This window comes from Notothenia rossii (genome assembly GCF_949606895.1).
Source record: "Notothenia rossii genome assembly, chromosome: 2".
In the NCBI taxonomy this organism is placed as follows: Eukaryota; Metazoa; Chordata; class Actinopteri; order Perciformes; family Nototheniidae; genus Notothenia; species Notothenia rossii.
This window is the reverse complement of record NC_136904.1, coordinates 60,650,164-60,671,766: the sequence shown is the minus strand read 5'-3', so window position 1 is coordinate 60,671,766 and position 21,603 is coordinate 60,650,164. Positions and strand designations below refer to the sequence as shown.

Genomic DNA, 21,603 nt, shown 5'->3' with positions numbered 1-21,603 from the left:
TTGTTGGCAATGACAGAGGTCAAACGTTTTCTGTAAGTCTTCACAAGGTTTTCACACACTGTTGCTGGTATTTTTGGCCCATTCCTCCATGCAGATCTCCTCTAGAGCAGTGATGTTTTGGGGCTGTCGCTGGGCAACACAGACTTTCAACTCCCTCCAAAGATTTTCTATGGGATTGAGATCTGGAGACTGGCTAGGCCACTCCAGGACCTTGAAATGCTTCTTACGAAGCCACTCCTTCGTTGCCCTGGCGGTGTGTTTGGGATCATTGTCATGCTGAAAGACCCAGCCACGTTTCATCTTCAATGCCCTTGCTGATGGAAGGAGGTTGTCACTCAAAATCTCACGATACATGGCCCCATTCATTCTTTCCTTTACACGGATCAGTCGCCCTGGTCCCTTTGCAGAAAAACAGCCCCAAAGCATGATGTTTCCAACCCCATGTTTCACAGTAGGTATGGTGTTCTTTCTCTTCCAAACACGTCTAGTTGAGTTTTTACCAAAAAGTTCTATTTTGGTTTCATCTGACCATATGACATTCTCCCAATCCTCTTCTGGATCATCTAAATGCCCTCTAGCAAACTTCAGACGGGCCTGGACATGTACTGGCTTAAGCAGGGGGACACGTCTGGCACTGCAGGATTTGAGTCCCTGGCGGCGTAGTGTGTTACTGATGGTAGCCTTTGTTACTTTGGTCCCAGCTCTCTGCAGGTCATTGACTAGGTCCCCCTGTGTGGTTCTGGGATTTTTGCTCACCGTTCTTGTGATCATTTTGACCCCACGGGGTGAGATCTTGCGTGGAGCCCCAGATCGAAGGAGATTATAAGTGGTCTTGTATGTCTTCCATTTTCTAATAATTGCTCCCACAGTTGATTTCTTCACACCAAGCTGCTTACCTATTGCAGATTCAGTGTTCGCAGCCTAGTGCAGGTCTACAATTTTGTTTCTGGTGTCCTTTGACAGCTCTTTGGTCTTGGCCATAGTGGAGTTTGGAGTGTGACTGTTTGAGGTTGTGGACAGGTGTCTTTTATACTGATAACGAGTTCAAACAGTTGCCATTAATACAGTTAACAAGTGGAGGACAGAGGAGGCTCTTAAAGAAGAAGTTACAGGTCTGTGAGAGCCAGAAATCTTGTTTGTTTGTAGGTGACCAAATACTTATTTTACCGAGGAATTTACCAATTAATTCATTAAAAATGTGATTTTCTGGAAAAAATGTTCTCATTTTGTCTCTCATAGTTGAGGTGTACCTAGGATGAAAAGTACAGGCCTCTCTCATCTTTTTAAGTGGGAGAACTTGCACAATTGGTGGCTGACTAAATACTTTTTTTCTCCACTGTATATATAGGTCCACTTTAAATTATTCAATACATCCTTTGTACTGAAGTATTCAATAGTAAAAATTAAATGTTTAATATACATGATTTGCTGTGGCCACATGTTTTCATTGCATTTACAGACCCTTATAAGTTACAAGGGTCTGTAAATTACAAGTTGTAACTCTGATTGTAGAACCACGCTAAAAGAAAGCAGATGGCAGCATATATACAAACTGACAAAAAATCTTTGCTTAGCCTAAAAATAATCATAAATAAATAACATAATGAAAATAAATATATTGCAATGCTCAAAACAGCAGCATCCAACAGTCTCTAATCCTTGGATATTACATGTCACTGCACAACCCAGTCTCACGGCATTTCGTGTTATAGTCACGACATTTAATCTATTGATTCGTGATCACCAACACGATTTCCCCCTTTTTTTTTCGTGTCACACAGAACGATTTTAAAAGCAATGTATTTCTATTGGTAGTGTGTTTCGTGCCTGCAACACGTCTTTTTGTCCGGTTGGGTCTTGGAAGACCGGAAGCTGTGTGGTTCATAAAAACATGTTCTTACTCAATATCAAGCCACGATTATTGTTTTTATTTTAAATTGTATAATGTCTGCCTTTTTTTGCCGTCCGCGAGGAAAATAAATGGGGCTCGGAGCCTCAGAATACTGAAATCAGTATTTATTTTAATATGTTTTTCCTTTTAATTTGTTATTATTTTCTAAATAACACACTGTTATTTACTCAACAATAACACACAATTATCCTTGTTTTTATTTGTTTGATTCCATAATCTCAGGCTTTTTTGGCATCCGTCAGGAACTGATTTATTTCAAAAATAAAATAACCGGAAATATCCCTATAATCCCTATAAAAGCATAATTTCATTACTCGTTATTCTCTACTAATAGTTAATTAAAGACTGTATATAATGGCTATTTTGCACATCCCTATCAAGATTTCAAGATTTTCTAAGGTTTATTGACATATCATACAGGTGTAGCACTGAATTTCGGACTCCAGTTTACAGCTTCCTGCCTACTACCTGCCAAATACCAGTATAGAGGAATGTTAAGCCTTCCCACTATTTTCCAAGAGGGCGTTGCCAGATTTTCAATTGCAGGTTTTAACCAGGAGATGGCGCTTAATTCACAAATACAGAAAGACAAGTTTCATGGACTTTCAGTTGTGTTTTGAAGAGCATTTGAACACATCAATATTTTAGATCAACTAAAGTATATCTAATCTTGTAATTCAATAATATATAGTCTTTATATATTACATAATCATAATGTAAATGTTTACATTACACTTCTTTATTTGTTATGCTCATACTTTAACCTTTACAATCGTTTGCTTTAATATGCAGTATATGTTTGTGTTTGCTTCCTCCTGCTCCCTTTCGGACACATACTGTATGATTTATTATTAATATGAAGATATTATTAAGATAAGATAAGATGTTACTTTATTGATTGAACATTTTAGTTTAGAATGTGCTGTCCCACGGTAATTCAGAAGGCTCACAGGTCACATTCCGACCATTATTTAAAACAATAGGTGCTTTCACACCGTCTACAGTTTGATTTGTATAGAGAGAGCTCTGTCAGTTTTCGAATTACCCATTTGCTTTCGGGGAGCCCTATTTTTCAGAGCACATCCTGCTACTAAATCTGTCAAACGCACGCTCTGTTGACTGGCGCAGCAGCGCGGATGCGATCAATTGCTATAAAAACACTCTTCTACTAATACAGACGGTGTCACTATGCCGGCGGATGTGGCCATTGTTGAAGCCTCTTCAGGCTCCGCATCGGCAGGCCTCTCCCTCGGTTTGGAGCTGTCAAGCTCGACCCTAACGCCGCTTACAGCCGGCCAACTAAAAGTTGTTTTCCGTTCACGTTGTCATTTTTAGACTCCTTCGCTTGTTTGCTTGTGAATCCAAAAGCTGTGACGCTTGGCTGTTTTCGTTTTGCCATATTTTTTTATGACACAGCCAGAGTTAAAAAAATATCAATATGAACATTTCAAATACCGCGCCGGCATCACCGCCATAACCATAGCAACGTAAGTAAGAATGCAGCGCCGCCACGTACAGATGGCAACACCCAGACATATTCACAAATATAAAACAAATATTCAGAAACTGTAATGAACAATAACTATTATTTATTTCAAGAACTGTTATTTACAGAAACTCAACATTTCTAATCTGTGTGACACAAATATGCACCATTGTTTTGGGCTCCCCCTATTTAACTCAAAGTCAAGCTTCAGGGGAGCTCCCTCGCTCTTCGGTGGAGCCAAGCTCCCCCTAGCTCCCCCCCATTTCGAACAGTGTCTGTGGCTGAATGGCCAGCGATTAGGTGCAGCGCATTTATCATAGGTGATCAGAGCTAACTGCCTGCAGTCAGATTTCATTTAAAAAACAGATCTGATTTTAAGACTATTTCTGCGCTCATAAAGAAGGATAAGAATAATGCGTATTGAACTGGTTTAATTTATTAGTGAGTTTATTTAACACTAGAACCGCCAATCGGGTCAATTTGTGTGACGTGTGTTGTGTGTGTGCAATGTAACTTTTTTTCAATAAAATATTAAAGTCTCCCAGTCCGTGACTTTTCCTGAAAGTGTGTTATGTAGCACCCTATGTTGTTAAAAATTGCATTCTAATAGCGGGATTTGACGGGTTTAGGTAGGCCTATACAAAAACCTCTGGCGGTTCTAGTGTTAAGGTAATTAGGTACAGTAGAAGCCCTTTTTTATCAGTAACGAATTTAGCAGTTGAACATAAAAGTCAACTAACTGAGGGTCACTTGCAATGACAGTGTTGTGTCTAACTGTAAGCTTGTCACTCAGAGTAACCTACCGTAAATTTAGCTGTTGGAGAAGAAAGATCAAGGGGGGAGGGGGGGAGAGAGCTGTGGTTGATGGGCCATTAGTTGTGTAAATACACAGCTGAGAGCTGCCGTTTCATTCAGACTGTTTAAAAAACTGTAACAACGGACTATTTTTCTTAGCGGATGCATGTCAATTTAAATCAATACATACAACTATTTTTTAAATCAATACAAACATTTTCTAAATCCATAAAAGCATTTAAATTAATATTGGGAGTCATGTCGTTACTTTGTTGAGAATGTGGTCATGTAATAAGCGGGATAATTTGCAGCGACTTGTTCCTTATGGGGAAAATAACACCCTTCATCCAGATGAGGATCCCTCCGCTACACTTTGGGATCCTGATCGACCGACGAAGCTCCATTAAGATATACATATTTTTGGTGAATTACTGAGTTTAGGCACGTTAATAACGTTTTAATGAAGTTGAATACAGTATATTCATATGTGTCAGTGATTTCATGTCAATTCGGCGAACATAAAGATAAATGATCGTGGTGAAGATGATGATTAAATTAGGATTAAAAATCGAGAGCCGGGCTGCATTTCCTCCCGTTCGTTTTTTTCGAATAACAAAATTATTTTGTTAAATAACAACATGGTGATGTTTTGTAAATGATTACATGTCTCTTATTTAGCACAGTAGTATGATATCCGTGACATATGGATCTTAACAAAGTTCCGCTGTACATCCAGCATACTGTATCTCACTTTATTTCACATCAGCTCCAGTGTGGGACCCCACTGCACCCCCTGGTGGATCAATGATCCATTGCAGCTGGCTTCATTATAATTACATTTATCTATCACGGGGGCGGTCTCAAGTCAAGCTGGAGGTTTTCCCTTTGAGCGAGGGCAGATCACGTACCAATCACGGCCCTCGCGTTTCAAACTGTCTGAAATGAATCGCTACATCTGTATACACAACTACGGTGTAGTTATGCAATGAATGAAAAACTTGGGTCACAGGTTCCTCAACAGTGCATTACAAGACATCTATCAATATGTGTTTTTCCCTCCACCATTATTCTTCACATTTCTTATACTACATACATCTTATAAGAGTATAATTAATATGTATAATATCAGTTAAAATAAGTGCTTCAACATAGTTAACATTGCAGGAAAGCAATATATTAGACGTTAAGTTATTTATCAGGTTTAATATTTATCTGTAGATACCCCCAAAGCTTTTTTCTTATTTAAAAGAAGACCTTAAAGGTGACTTATCATGCAAAATGCACTTTTGTACGTCTTTTATACATGAATATGTGTCCCCGGTGTTCCAGCGAACTCACCAAGTGTCAGAAAACACAACGCTCTCTATTTTCCTCCATACCCAAATCTCTTAAAAAGGGGCTGCAACGGATCTGATAAAAACTGATCCAGATTTGAACACTTCTATGACGTCACAGAAGTGGCGCTACGGCTATTGGGCCAACTCCACCAATCAGGAGGAGACAGCCACGGACATTGCCGTTCGAAAGCGCTGGAGATCCTGTAGTACATATGCCAGGCCTGTAGATGGTGCTGTTCTCACAGAATCAGCCCATGCAAAGACAGTGTTAAATTGAGCGAAATGAGGAATGGCTAAAATGCATGATCTGTTTGGTATTTTGAAAAATAAAAAGTATAAATATGCCTTATATAGATATGGTCCTACACTATATTATTAAAATATAGCATGATAGGTCCACTTTAACGTAAAGTATTCTTTAATGTTTCAATAAGCAGGTCACCCTTGAAAAAGAGATCTTTGATCTCAAGGGGCTTTCACCTGGTTAAATAAAGGCTACAAACAAACAAACAATAAAGGTTCATTCGTTTTTCTGTTTTGCCCATCCTCCTATTTTTGTCTCTGCATTGTCTTCAATTGTCTTCGCTGCATCCAATTTCATTGATAGTAATCTGTGGCTTTTTTAAGCCTTTTGATTTACCACCTTACATCTGTAAAAGAGCAGACATGTTATTGTTTCCTTATACTCTTAATGGTAGTGTGACTTTTGTTCTGAGAGAGAGAGAGACAGATTGAATGTCAGTTGAGTTTCCTTTTCTCCTCCTGGCACTTGGTTGTTCTCCAGCCGTGTGTTGGCAGGAGGATGTGGCAGGAACCATTGGGATGAGAAATGACAGTAAAGTCTGGCCCAACCTTCAGGGCTTGCACAGAGGAGAGTCTTAACAACCGCATGCACTCAAACGCCACACACACGTACAGTGCAGAGTAGGGGTGTAACGGTATAGACTGGCGAAGTCCCTCCCCTTCTGGGGGACCTCCATGGGACCTTATTTCGGAAAAAGTATGTATTGAAGTCAATGGAGAGAGAAAGATTATCTTTTGATCCCGTTTTAATTGTGCAACAAATTACCCATATGATGTTTGTCAATTTAAAAGATAATTTTGCAAGTCAAAAAAAAAAAGATGTGCCGTAAAAATGTGAATTAACAATTTATTTTGTGTGAAACGCTAAATGAACTACATCTCTGGTATTATACATCACCAACACCAAGATGGCCGTCTCGTTGGCACATTTCACGTCTTTCTTCCAGAATGAAGCGAAAAGTATTAAAAGAGGAGAAAATCACTATAAGTCGGGCCATGTTGAGAACTGCACATACACAAAAGGGGAGTTAGTCGGTTCCAGCATGAAGAATTAGTCGTCGAGCTATCAACGATGCAAAAGCAATGGCATTTAATTTATATTTTGGAAGTTGAGCTTCTCTAGCAACAACTCCAAACAATGCTGTCAGTGGAGACTGATTGAGAGGAATTTCAAACACTTCTGAGAGAGTTTTAAAAACATCTTCCCAGTACTTGCAAAGCCGGGGACGAGTCCAAAAAGTGTGAATAAGATTCCCTACTTTATTCTTGCACCTAGCACAAATGGGGCTCACATTAGGATAAAACTTGGCTAATTTCGCTTTAGTATAGTGTAGACGATGAAGAATTTTAAACTGTAGGAGTCCATGCCGTGCGCAGATAGAGGAGGAGTGAACTTTGTTTAGAATTGAATCCCATGTGTCCTCATCCAATTGTAATTGTAAGTCCTCTTCCCATTGGCCTTCCCATTGGCCTTTAATTATAGATAAGGAGGGGCAGTCAAGTTGAGAAATGATCTTATATATTTGAGCAACCACACCCCTCCCGAGTGGGTTAACATCCAAAATATGGTCTAATATTGTTTTATCCGGCGGATAAGGGAAATTAACTAGATTAGTTCGAGCAAAGTTTCTAACCTGCAAATATCTAAAAGATGTGTTGTTATTAAGGTTATATTTCTGTTTCAGCTGGGTGAATGAGGCAAAAGTCCCATCAATATATAAATCTCCAAAATATTTAATACATAATCTTTATGTACATAATAATTATGTATATAAACTTCCTTTATAACCTCCTTTAGCTTAGGAACCACTGAACCTCCCTTACCGAAAAGAGAGGAGAAAATGCTGCCCCACGATGCCTTGCAGCCGCAGCATTTGCCATCACACAACAGTCGGCCGTTCACGGAAACTACCGATTATGATGGAGAAATTATATCATGAAAGTTACGGTGCTTATTAAGCATTTTAAAACGTATGTGGTAAGTTGCCAAAGTGCTTTTTTTATTATGTACATAATAAAGAAGTCATCACATAACGGCATTGTAATACACGGTTCGGCTGCATTAAATGTTACATATCTGCTGTAATTCTCTATTTATAGAGCCTTGATGAGAAGACTTCTAGACAAACATGAGGAACTGCCGCCAACACTGAAAATGTGACGTGGATCATAAATATATCAGCAATTAAAGAACTTCTTACATTTATTTTCACACAATACATCTCCTTACAGTATCAACACTAATTCGGCTGACTTTTATATTTGATCCAATTGGTAGATAGGCTGTATTTACACCATAAACGTGCACTCCTGATATAAGGGGCCACCTTTACATATTTTACGATGCCGTTATGTGATGACCTCCAAAGAGAAAAGCAAGCACACTCGGAATAAAGTGTTTTCGGTCTGTTTCCGGTATTTGTTTATGACGATGTGATGTGAGATGTGACATGTGAGACCGGAATTGCACAGGGGAAAATAACGTATCTATGGCACCATTTTAGATGCAGATTTTGTTAAACTAATACGTTTGCTCTGTGGACCAACACTATACATTGCCGGTGAAGGGGGTAGCAATAAAGATAACACCATTAAACAGTTACACAACATAACAGAAATAATATCGATAGCAGCGTCCCTAGCAACCACCTTGGTAACAATGAAAACGTTGGATAGAAACAATTTCCTGAAGTAATCTTCGCAATAACTAGCAAACTAAATCATCGGATTATGTACATCCACTGCACACATAATCTGAAATAACAACTCATATTTCTTGCATCAAATGACATCAAAACGCATTTTAATGGCCAAACTAACTTGAAAATAGGCCTTTTACACCGAGAATAAAACGAAGTTCGGCCATGTTTTTTTTTTCTGCAGGGAGAAATTTGAAGATCACGAGACATAGCCATTGGAATGAATGGTGAAAAAAAACTTAGGGATCTTACAATTTCAGAGGCGTTTTTGTACTACGTCCTACGTTGTGGACCAACGTAGTTATTACACGTTTTTTTATGAGACTGTGTTGGATATACACAGTGATAGATGTTAAGGACTAACGTTTATAATAAATACATCCCAGCTAGCTGGGAATGTTCTCACAACTTTGGCTAACGTTACCTATAGGTTCTAATACGTTTTTAAATAAATGTTTTAATCGGATGTTCAAATAACCTTTTTAGGATGTTTATTATTTCAAATATTGTTCCTATAAGGTTTAAGGTTATCTAAGACATGCAATTTTAACTGCAACATTCAGAGGATGTTTTGAGGATGTTATTGAGGCCTTTCATGTGATATGTTAACAAAGGTGGAACGTTTTGCCTGCAACATTCTAAGGACGTGTTTTGGACGTTGTTGGGCTAACACATTAAAGATGTTCTTTATAAAACGTTCCCTCAATGTTACATGATAACAAATAAAGGACATTCTCCAAGCAACATTCTGAAAATGTTTTCAGGATGTTATTGAGGCCTTAGATGAGAGAAAGTGTTTTATAAAATGTTCCTTTAATGTGATAAGTCAACAAAGGTGGAACGTTTTGCCTGCAACATTCTAAGGATGTGATTTGGACGTTGTTGGGGTAACACATTAAAGATGTTCTTTTATAGAACATTTCCTCAATGTTACATGAGAACCAAAGAAGAACATTTTGAAAGCAACATTTGGATAATGTTTTCAGGAGGTTATTATTTTTTTATAAAATGTTCCTGTGATGCGAAATATTAACAGGGTCATGGTCAACGTCAGATTTATTTGTAGTGCGCTTTAAAAAACAAAGTTGTTGCATTTGTTTGAAAAGGATGTTTAAAAGAAATCTGATGTCACCACATTTTCCTTTTTAGAAAAAAACAAGCACCTAATTCATGATATTGCATGTTTGCTTAGCCATGTCTGAGTTCCCAGCTAGACATTGTTGGTTCTAAAAACATTCTGAGAATGTTACCATTCATTGTTCTAGGAATGGTTTCATCAAGAAGTTTTATTTTGGTTCCTAGAATGTACTTCTGAAAGGTAGGATAACGTTCTCTAAAAACATTCTTAAAATGTTTGGTGATAACATTGGTCGAACATTATACCCCAAGTGTTTTTGTTGTTTATGCACATACGTATCTCTATTGTCATATGGATCGATTAACACTTAGAAAACCAAAGACAGACATATAGAAGAACGGACCGACTATCATTGCCCGTCCCTGAAACCCCTGTTCTATATCGCATAAGGCTTCGCCCTCTAAGGCTATCGCTATTGGGTAATCCCCACTGCACGTGTGCAGCACTGAAAGATTTAATCCACGCCCACCTATGACGTGGGCCCCACCTTCGAGCTCACTTCCGTATAAATAGGAAGTAGGCCCTAAAATCCACTCCCACTTTTCTTCAGCACTCCGTTGTACTGTTGTACTGTACTGTTGTACTTCACACTGTCAGGCACAAAGCTCTTTTCAGAGCTGTTTACTAAAAAGACATTCCTGGTTCCCCTGGGCCCATCCTCCCTCTCCTCCGGACGGGGGAAACGGGGCGTGGGCCCAGTGTCAACCCGACGTATGAGTTACGACCGGAGCTCACGGTGTGAGTCCTGCCAGAGATTAGAGCACGCAAACACGGCTCTCACTCCCCAGGTGTCGTGCACTCATTGTGTCCGTCTCCCTCTGGCCCACAGACGGTGGTTGAGCGGACGCTCTCGCTGCTTCGGCCGAGGATGATTGGCTAGTCCAGGAGTCTTACTCTGTGGACCAAGCCCTTTATTTATTGGATCAGAGTGGCGGGCAGCAGTCAGGCGACTCCTTCCCCTCCATTCACGGATCACCATGTGGTTCCCCCGCCCTGTCTCCCTCTCCTCCGGCGGGGGAGACGGGGCGGGGGCCCGGTGTCAGCCCAGTAGCCGAGCCTAGGTTCGGCTGCCGGGCTGACGCCGGGTCACCGGGTCCCTATATCCGCCATCACGGCTCTGCCGTCGATAGGTGGTATTCTCCAGGAACTCCCGGAGATCATCGGAAAGGCAGCCGCCTAATGAGATCTCCCCGTTCCCCCGGTTCAGGAGAGCTCTCTTCCGGATGACATAAAAAACTACTGCATAAGCGGTTAAATAGACAGCCCAGGTTTGTTTCCTATGTCACATATGTGTCTCCTACACACACCTCCGCTCATTCCTCAAGCAGGTTTGAGCGTGAACCTCAATGTCCGGTTTACGAGTCTTCTCCTAAACGGCAACATGATGAGAGCCGCTGTGCAATACAGCGTGTGGAGGTGCATAAGCCAGCTGTTTGCTACATGTCGGTTAGCAGACAGCAGGGCTCGCCGTTTGAGCCGGCTGTAACCGGTTGGTTAGCGCAGCAGCAGAGCTCGCGGCACAAGCCAGCTGTAATTAACCAGTCGGTTATTAGACAACAGGGCTTGACGTTTAAACCTGATGCTCCTAACCTGTCGGTTATAGCAGCACGGTTTTCCTCTGTCCCAGATGTGCCTATACTACACACGGTCGTAATGAGCCTAGGGCTGTTATTACGCACTGTGTGAATAGCACTGCACACACCTCCGCTCATTCCTCAGCAGGTTTGAGCGTGAACGGGCCTCAATGTCCAGTTTACGAGCCTTCTCCTAAACAGAGACAGGATGAGAGCCGGTGTGAGAGGCAGTGTGTTGAGGCCCCCTCGCAGCCTTTTCGGTCCCGGCCCCTCTCGGGCTGCTTCACGGGCAACGGCGGCGAGGGCTCTGGCTTGGCTCGTCACCATGACAACCACAGCACATCCAGAGCATGTCGCGCGCTCTCAGAGTATTACTCAGAGTGGCGACGCGTGTGTTCGATGGACAGATGGATAATAATAAGCAGCAAGGCTCACCGGTTAAGCCGGCTGCCCCTACACATGTGGGTTATAGGCAGCATGGCTCGCTGCATAAACCAGCTGTCTTTAAAACCTATTGGTTTTTAGGCAGCTCGGACAGCTCTCCTCCGGCGCGTCACATCCCGCGGGGCGGTGACAGCCCTCTCCGTGATGCAGCTGTTAGGCATGATATCAGCTGGTCACATGGTGATCCCCCTGGGTCTCCTTCACAGTGAGGCGACTTCCAGAGGTGGTTTATTTGCCTGCGTATTGAAGTATTATTTGAATTATTTGAAGTATTAAAGTAACGTGTTATGGCAGGAAAGTTCAATCTGGTATATTCATTTTAATGTCACCTTATATAGAATGTGTGTTAAACTTGTGATTTCTGCATTGAGTGACTTCTGCCTAGCAGATACCAAGAAGAGGCCCCTAGGGTCTTTCTGTTAATTATCAATAGTCCTTGCAATTAACAGGGGAAGTCCCAGATACATTTTCAGATATAAGGCAGTTAAAGTCTTGTAGAATTAATGTTTATCTCCTACACATCCTGCAGGCCTTGAGACTTGGGTCACCCAGCAGTAAACAAGATAAACGTCCTTTTGAGCTTATCAATAAAATGTATTCATTTCTAGTAAGCTGACTTTGGGGTGAAGGGAAGTTCAGGGAAGCCATTAAGCCACAAGAACAATGAACTTATGTTGGTTGGGTGATTCGGGGACTGTCATGGGACGATGGCGTTTGGATATTTACAAATATGGCTTTCATAGAGAAAAACAGGTGACTGTTGTGTGATAAGATACATGATACGATGTTTGTGTGTGTTGAAGATGTTTAGGGGGAATGAGTATGTGTCCTGTCAAAGAGTCCTCTGTCATGACTCCAAATCATTGATTGGGGGATCTGCCTAAGGGCAGAGGGACAGAAACACACACACACACACACACGCGCACAGAAGCAACATAGAATCAACAACTGCGGACTTACTACTTGGGATCCCGCCCAGAAGGGAAACCGACCAATGCCAACTCACTGTCGAGCTCGCTCAGAAGTGAACTCTGTGTATAAATGTTGTGATCATTTTGAAAATCGGCGCTCTTGTTTTTGACTTGCCGTTCCTGAGACGTGTCTCACACGGTGGTAGAACCTGAGCCCGGAGTACTCTGCAGAGTGCTTCGTGATTAGGAGATTGGGTGATGTATTTGTATGATTTTGCCATTAAAGCAGATTATTGTTTAACCCTTATCCTGGCTGCTTTGAATTTTTCCTTCTTTTGAGAACCCGCTCATATAGGAACGGCGCGGAGCAGAGATTCTGCCCCAACAGTATCGACCCTGTGCGTCAGAGGATATGCATGGTGTACATTCCTCCTTCCGTGGGTTTGGATTTAACCTACTGGAAAAATCTCCACGTCAGTGGAGGTGCCCCTGAGCAGAGTGACGTCACACACCGCAGTGTTCGCAGACGCATCTCTCGCAGGCTGAGGAACGTGCATGTCATAGGCAGTGGGGGGACAGTGGCCGGGTCACATGTCTCTCCATATAAACGTGCGGGAATTACTCTCCGTATGGAAAGTAAGCCAGCACTTCGCCCCGTTGCTGTACAATCAACATGTGTTGATTCGAACAGACAATAAAGTAGCGATCAGCGCAGCTGCTGAATACACATCCTACACAGCCAAATGGACAATGTTCCATTTGGTATGTAGGGAATACAGAGCTCTCAAGTCTCACGCATTTCACTCTACTCACACGCTCACACGCCACACGTTGTATTTGTCACGGAGAGATTTCTTTCCAGGGTACCGCCCACCATGATGCGCCGCAATTTTGTAAACAAACTAGGCTTGTTTGAGACGCGTGCACTCCACTAGCACCCCCCCCCTCCCCCCCCGTTGACATTCGCGATACAGAGGGCATCATACTCCACTAGCACCCCCCCCACCCCGTTGACATTCGCGATACAGAGGGCTTCATGGTAACTTTGAGGGGAGCCCCAGAAGTTGGAGTACCAAACACCGCTGCCAAAATCTCACTCTGTTCAAAACTTGAGAGCCCTGGGAAAAGCCTGGACCCCGTTACGGGCCCCCTGCTTCATGCTGTCGTTCCTCCAGCTGGACAGGAATTGGCTTATAGCACGGTCAAAACATATGCTGCTGCCATTTCATCATGCCACGTAGGTTTTGGGATCAGCACGGTGTTTAGTCACCCTCTGACAAAACGTTTTCTACGGGGAGCACAGAGACCCAGACCTGTGTCACGCGCTTTGGCGCCTCAATGGGTTTTGGCTTTAGTGTTACGCGCACTGAGTAACGCTCCATTTGAACCTTTAGATCAGGTTACCCTGAAGTTTTTGTCACCCAAAGTAGCTCTGCTCTTGGCTCTGACATCAGCTAAAAGGGTGAGTGATTTGTCTGCTCTCTCTGTGACTCCGTCATGTCTCCAGATCCAAGGAGATGGCAGCTCAGCTGTTTTGCGCCCTAACCCGGTTTTTAGGCCAAAGGTTATCAAAAGCTCTTTTAGATCGAGAGTGATAACTTTGGATGGCTTCTTTCCTCCTCCTCACACATCAGAGGAAGAAGCCACGTCTCATCTCCTCCGTCCCGTGCGCACGCTGTCATGCTATATTGCACGCACGGCTGCTTTACGCAGCTCGTCTGTTTGTGCATTACAGAGAGCGCTCAATAGGGCAGCCTCTGTCTGCAAAACGCCTGTCACACTGGCTGTGTGAGGCTGTGTCACAGGCGTATGTCTCCTCTGGGGTGGATCCCCCGGAGAACATCAAAGTGCACAGCACCAGAGGATTTTCCTCCTCTATGGCGTTGCACGGAGGAATGACAGTGAAGGACATTTGCACTGCTGCATCTTGGTCTTCCCCCTGTTCTTTTATTCGTTTGTATTTGAAGGATGTTTCCCATTCCTCTCTGACACACTCAGTACTGAGTGTCCTGTCAGAGTGAGTAATGTCAGGGACTCAACTGCGTGCCCTCTCTCCTGCCTGTCGGCTCTTAGAGAGCTGCCCTTTTCCCCCTCTTTTATCGTTTTAACAAGTGGCACTTTGGTCTCTACTTTATATAACGACAGGTAGCCTATTTAGCCTACCCTCGTTCCCTGATGGAGAATATACATTTTTTTAATGCTATATTCCCTGGGAATGTGATGCTCCATTTACGCAGGACAAAATGGACATGGGTTATTAACTGAGTAGGTGTGTTTTGTGCTTCTGGTAACGGACGGAACCAGTGGGGCATAGACTACATCCTGCTTCGCCCTTAACCCAATAGCGATAGCCTTAGAGGGCGAAGCCTTATACGAGATAGAACTGGGGTTACGTACTGTAACCCAGTTTCTATGAGTATAGGCGCAGCCCTCTAAGGTTCGGGCCCCACTGGCTCCGCGAATAGCTGAAGAAAAGCTGTTGTGTGGGAGTGGATTGTAGGGCCTACTTCCTATTTATACGGAAGTGAGCCCGAAGGTGGGGCCCACGTCATAGGTGGGCGTGGATTAAGTCTTTCAGTGCTGCACATGTGCAGTGGGGATTATCCAATAGCGATAGCCTTAGAGGGCTGCGCCTATACTCATAGAAACTGGGTTACAGTACGTAACCCCAGTTAGTGTTTGTATGTGTTTCTTTCTACTGTGTGTCTCTCTCTCTCCCTGCTGGTCTGCTCTACACGGCTGGGAGCAATCTCCAATCAACCACACCTGCAACCTGCTCGTCAGCCACACTATGAAAGCCTGCAGCCTGCACTCATTCCCTGCCGGATTGTTGCCGTCAACAGTTTGTTGCGTGCCGCTCTAGCTCATTGCCAGCATATTCTTTGACAACTTTGCCTGCTTTTGCCTCACACTAATTTTGTGTCTCTCCCAGGAGGAATCCAAGGCCTTCCACACTCCCAAGACCAGCCAGGCCTCTCTACCCACCCTGGAACAACTGTTTCCCACTGCTGCCATAACCAACCTCCACTCCCAGCTCCCCTTTTCTAATAAACAAATGTTACTTTCACCAGCTGATTCCGTGTCATTCTTTTACATGTGTTAATAGTCAAATTCCAATAGCTAAATAAACTATCATAATCATCCTAATGACCACAGTGGTCGGTCCACTTACCTAGGAATTTTGAGTTGAACAATTACAGGAATATTATGTCTTTATGTTCAAATAATGTAAACATGTATCCAGCAGTTTTTCGTTCCTACAGGATTCAGATTCGTAAAGTCTACTATAGAAGTTCTTAAATGTTTTGTTGATTTCACCAGAATCATGGGTCAGATGGCCAGATTCATTTCTGATTTGAGCTATTAGTCGTGAGCTCTCTGATTGCCGCAATTGGTGAGCAAGAATTTTGGATGGTCTTTCGCCCTGCTCATAAACCAATCCCTTTGATTTTAAAATCATCTATTTAGTCTGTCTAGTAGAAAGAAGATTAAATTCTGTCTGTAAACATAATCTCTGTCTATATAAATCAGGAGATGGAGAAGCAGAATGTTGCTGATCCAAATTTAAAATCATATTGGTCAACTCCAGCAAGCGCATCCTTCTTTGTTTGTTTTTGAAGGAGCTATAAGAGGTTATTTTCCCACGGATATACTGTATGCTTTAAGACTTTCCCAGATAGAACTCCATTTCATATTTTTATCAATATTAATCTAAAAAAATATGTCAATTTCTGAAGATATGCACTTTATGAAGGTTTCATCAGATAGTAAGAAGTATTACATCTCCAAGATCGAGAAGGCGTTGGTTGATTCTCAAAGCATAGCTCCATGATCAAAGGACAACGATCTGATATTATTACAGCATCATAGGAGCAATTTTTTACCTTCGGAAGAAGGCGTTTTTCAATAAAAAAAAAAATCTATGCGTGAGTACGATTGGTGTACAGGGGAAAAGAAAGAGTACTGCCTACAGATGTAGCACTGAATTTCCAGCTTACAGCTTCCTGCCTACGACCTGCCAAAGACCAGTATAGAGGAATGTTAAGCCCTCCCACTATTTTGCAAGAGGGTGTTGTCAGATTTTCAATTTCAGGTTTTAACCAGGAGATGGCGCTTCATTCACAAATACAGAAAGACAAGTTTCATGGACTTTCAGTTGTGTTTTGAAGAGCATTTGAACACATCAATATTTTAGATCAACTAAAGTATATCTAATCTTGTAATTCAATAATATATAGTCTTTATATATTAAATAATCATAATAATAATGTAAATGTTTACATTACACTTCTTTATTTGTTATGCTCATACTTTTACCTTTACAATCGTTTGCTTTAATATGCAGTATATTTTTTGTATATTTTTGTGTTTGCTTCCTCCTGCTCCCTTTCGGACACATACTGTATGATTTATTATTATTATTAATATGAAGATATTATTAAGATAAGATAATATGTTACTTTATTGATTGAACATTTTAGTTTAGAATGTGCTGTCCCACAGTAATTCAGAAGGCTCACAGGTCATTATTTAAAACAATAGGTGCTTTCACACCGTCTACAGTTTGATTTGTATAGAGAGAGCTCTGTGGCTGAATGGCCAGATTAGGTGTGGCGCATTTATCATAGGTGATCAGAGCTAACTGCCTGCCGTCAGATTTCATTTAAAAAACAGATCTGATTTTAAGACTACTTCAGCGCTCATAAAGAATGATAAGAATAAGAATAATGCGTATTGAACTGGTTTCATTAATTAGTGAGTTTATTTAACACTAGAACCGCCAATCGGGTCAATTTGTGTGATGTGTGTTGTGTGTGTGCAATGTAACTTTTTTTCAATAAAATATTAAAGTCTCCCAGTCCGTGACTTTTCCTGAAAGTGTGTTATGTAGCACCCTATGTTGTTAAAAATTGCATTCTAATAGCGGGATTTGACGGGTTTAGGTAGGCCTATACAAAAACCTCTGGCGGTTCTAGTGTTAAGGTAATTAGGTCAAGTAGAAGCCCTTTTTTTATCAGTAACGAATTTAGCAGTTGAACATAAAAGTCAACTAACTGAGGGTCACTTGCAATGACAGTGTTGTGTCTAACTGTAAGCTTGTCACTCAGAGTAACCTACAGTTAATTTAGCTGCTGGAGAAGAAAGATCAGGGGGGGGGGAGAGAGCTGTGGTTGATGGGCCATTAGTTGTGTAAATACACAGCTGAGAGCTGCCGTTTCATTCAGACTGTTTAAAAAACGGTAACAACGGACTACTTTTCTTAGCGGATGCATGTCAATTTAAATCAATACATACAACTATTTTTTAAATCTATAGACCCTTTTTGTGTTTGTACACAATGATGACGTAGAACGTATGCACGCGCATTATGGCAACAGAAGGATGGCAGAGATAAACAGCTTGTCAAGCTACGCAAGGGGATTATTAACTAAAGATCGTGAATGTTACCTTAACAAGTTGACTTTGACAAATGGTGTCCGACTTCCAGATCCGTGTTCTATTGATGAGTGGGTTGAAGACGTTAGCAAGTGGCCGAATATACAGTGGCCAGATATATATACCTATTTAATTGAGAAACCAAGCGTGTACACCAGAGAGAAATTACGAGCCTATAGATCAGTGGATGCTTACGAATACGTTGTCTGTGGTCATGTACAGAACGTCAAATACCATGACATAGACTCAGAGTTTTGTATTTTGAGATCAGAAATTGTCCCTAGTCAAAGACAAGGACACAAGACAAGGATGTATGAGGCTTGGGTCATAATCAACCAACGAGAAAACTACGTCCTCACAGCGAATTGCACCTGTATGGCGGGGTAAGTAGCCTATTATTTGGTGTTGTGGGCTTGTAGGTAACAGTTCAGGGTGTACTGTCCTTTCAGCTGGCTATTACTCTCCTTTCCATATCAAAAATCGTATGCCTTGCCCTGTAACTTTCTCATCATAACCAGGGTTTGAAACTAACATGTTCATGAACAACAACACAGTGACAACAGGGTTCAAAATGTCAGCAGCCAATATCATTCAGTTACATTCAAAACCTGATTAAGCTTAGGATACTCAAATGTCTAGTAAGTTAGATGTTTACCTACTTCATAGCCAGAGCCGAGATTTGTCTGAGAGCAAATGTTACTTTCAAGCCCAGTATGTTTATTATGATTTTGTGAATTTTCAGGCTTGGGTCATGCTGCAGCCATGCAGCTGCAATATTATTCAAAGTTGAGCTCTATGTTAGGATGGGAAGGACAGAGAAAGCAGCGGTTACTTCTGGATTGTGCATGTGGAAAGACATCAGCAGGAAAGAAGTCAGACCAGCTCCATTGAGGGAAATCAGCTTCCACAAACCAAAGAGGCTTGGCAGGCAACTTCCAGCAGCTTCAACATCTGCTAGGAAGAATAGTATCACACCCAGAGGCATGTAATAGTTGACAGAGCCTAGATAAGTTTCCTTTTGCCATAGTGCATTTAATTAATTCTCAGGATTTCTCCTCAGTGTCTTGACACCATAATGTAGCCTGAGAAAGGTGTTACTTGGTGATGCAGAGATGAAAAGGCCTACAGACCAACGTGGCATCATGACTTTTTGTAAACATACACGCTCAGTTTGAATAGTTTCAGTATCATTTGTTATGTTAGTTTGAATATGTCTGTCCTTTTGTCTTCAGATTACTGATTCTAGAAATTCGATTGTTTGTTATCTACAGCTTAACTGGTCTGGTTTTAGAATAATTCAGTCATTATTCTTAAAATGTGAACATTATGCAGCACACTAATTGTGTCTTTTTGTTGCTCTATTATCAGTGTTGACAGATGATGACATCCGGGAACTGCTGGATGTGTACCCAGGTGCTGCAGTGCTGACGAGCCTGGAAAACAGTGACACGGACACTGCATCGTCTGACACTGATTCAGAAGAGCATCCAGACTTACCTGAGCCCTTGACTGCTTTATTTGATGCAACACTCCGGGAACTCTCACCACAGGAAATGAAGGTGAAATGTGAGGATACATTTCACAAACTAAAAACTACACTACAACCTCAACAATGTGAGAAACTGGAATTTGTGACACGGAAACAGTCAAGGTCAAATGAGTGGCAGACCTATAGGGCTGGTCGGATCACAAGCACCACATTTCACCATGCAGCCACAACTGACAAGATCAGCAAAACATACCTAAATGATATAATGCAGTACAACAAAACAGAGTTAAATGTCCCATCTGTGCTCTGGGGTCAAAACATGGAGGAAACGGCAAGACAAGCCTACACTGCATTTATGTCCCAAAGCCATCCAGATTTCAGCATCAGCTCATGTGGCTTAGTAGTGCAACCTTCTGAGCCACACCTTGGATCATCGCCAGATGGGATAGCAAGATGTACCTGCTGTGGCAAAGGGGTGGTAGAGATCAAATGTCCCTACAAATACAGGAATAGCCTTCAAGGATGTACAGAAGACAAGCAGTTTTGTCTGGACAAGTCATTCTCTTTGAAACATTCACACACATACTACTATCAAACTCAACTTCACATGTTTGTGTGTGGTGTTAGCTACTGTGACTTTGTGTTGTGAACTAAGGAGAAGTTCATTGTGCAACGTATCCTAAGAAATGAAGAGTTTCTGCAGGAGGCTTTGCCAAAAGCACATGAGTTCTTTAGCTCGAGTGTGTTGCCTGAATTACTGACAAGAAGACATGATCCTGTCTTGGTGTCACAGAGAGCCTGCGAATACTGTAAAAGACCAGATTTTGGTAAAATGATAATCTGTGTCAAATGCAACAACCACATTCACTACAGTTGTGCACACATAAAAAGGAAGCCAGCAACATGGTTATGTAGGAAATGTCTGAGAGTTGAGGCTTGAATGCCATAATGTAGGAGTGGGCAATATAATGTATTGTATTGTGATAGGAGACCAGATATGGTGTTAGATGTCGGTTATGGATTGTCTTTCCCTGGTTGTTAAAGTTGCATTACAGTTGAAACAATGAATTCATCATCAGCCTTTTCTTTACATTTGATGTTGTTATTGACAGCTGTGTCTAGATGCACTTCAGTGCAACAAGATATTTTAAGTTTTATTCTGTAATGCTATATATGTATCCATAGAGATAATTTGCGACCTAAAATTATTATTTACTGTTTACAACATACAGAACCAGTTTGATTCTAATATATTGTACATACTCCTACTTTCTATGTTGTTAATGTTTAGTGAAACTTTAATGGCACCTGAATGGAATGAAACTCTGTTAGTAACAGCATTACAAATAAATGTGATACTGCACTCTGAATTGTTGAGATAATCTGGGGGGGAAAGGACCATTAGATACACCAGTGGCAGCCAATGTGGGGAGGTTTATTAAAATGCATTCAGTTTTAAGTACAGTAGGCCTATATACATGTTTTAAAAATGTAAAATCACCTTATAAGTCATACATGGTTATGTGTAACTCATTTGGGAACAACACTCTTACAGAGGTTTGTGAGGGCACCACATACAATAACAACATCATCTAGTATGTCAACCTGCGACAAAGGAATAAATGTTTGTAAAATCTTAAAGTTTTTCCACCGACCAATAACTCGCTCTACATGGATCCTCACACGAGAAAGTTGTCTAGATGTGTCCACTTCCTGTGCAGAAAGCTGCTTCTTTCCTTTTGTGAAATGAGGGATACGAAGGGTTGCACCATAGGCCGCAAGCTCATCTCTGATGAGAAATCTGTCGGCTAAAACCTCATCCCTAGGCTCCAAAAGTTTGAGGAAACCTGACTCCTTAGTGATCTGCTTGTCTGAAACCCATCCACCCCACCCAGGAGACAGAAAGGAAATTGCACCAGCTGGAGTGATGCCGATCAAATATGTAATGGTGTTGTTGTGTTTATAGTTTGACCATGTCTGGGCCCTGGAAGTCAGATTACTGGGTCTAGCTATAAACATTTCTGTGCAATCTATTATGCACCGGCATCTTCTAAAGTTGCGCTTGAATATTTTTGGCAT

At 41.6% G+C, this 21,603-nt stretch overlaps 2 protein-coding genes across 3 annotated transcripts in view; one reads left to right on the top strand and one right to left on the bottom strand.

Annotated features, from left to right (window-relative positions):
- LOC307029173 (uncharacterized protein) overlaps positions 1–21,603 on the bottom strand; it is a 426,810-nt gene that overhangs the window by 192,997 nt on the left and 212,210 nt on the right. The window lies entirely within an intron of this gene.
- Positions 18,117–20,894, top strand: LOC307030311 (uncharacterized protein). Of its 2 annotated transcripts, none has more exons than XM_079666651.1 (3): positions 18,117–18,418; positions 18,778–19,016; positions 19,404–20,894. In XM_079666651.1, the coding sequence occupies exons 1-3, from the start codon at positions 18,345–18,347 to the stop codon at positions 20,171–20,173; spliced, it is 1,083 nt and encodes a 360-aa protein (XP_079522777.1). In that variant the 5' UTR covers positions 18,117–18,344; the 3' UTR covers positions 20,174–20,894. The 2 variants fall into 2 exon arrangements, with proteins under 2 accessions (XP_079522777.1, XP_079522778.1); XM_079666652.1 differs by having other exon boundaries at positions 18,118–18,418; positions 18,838–19,016.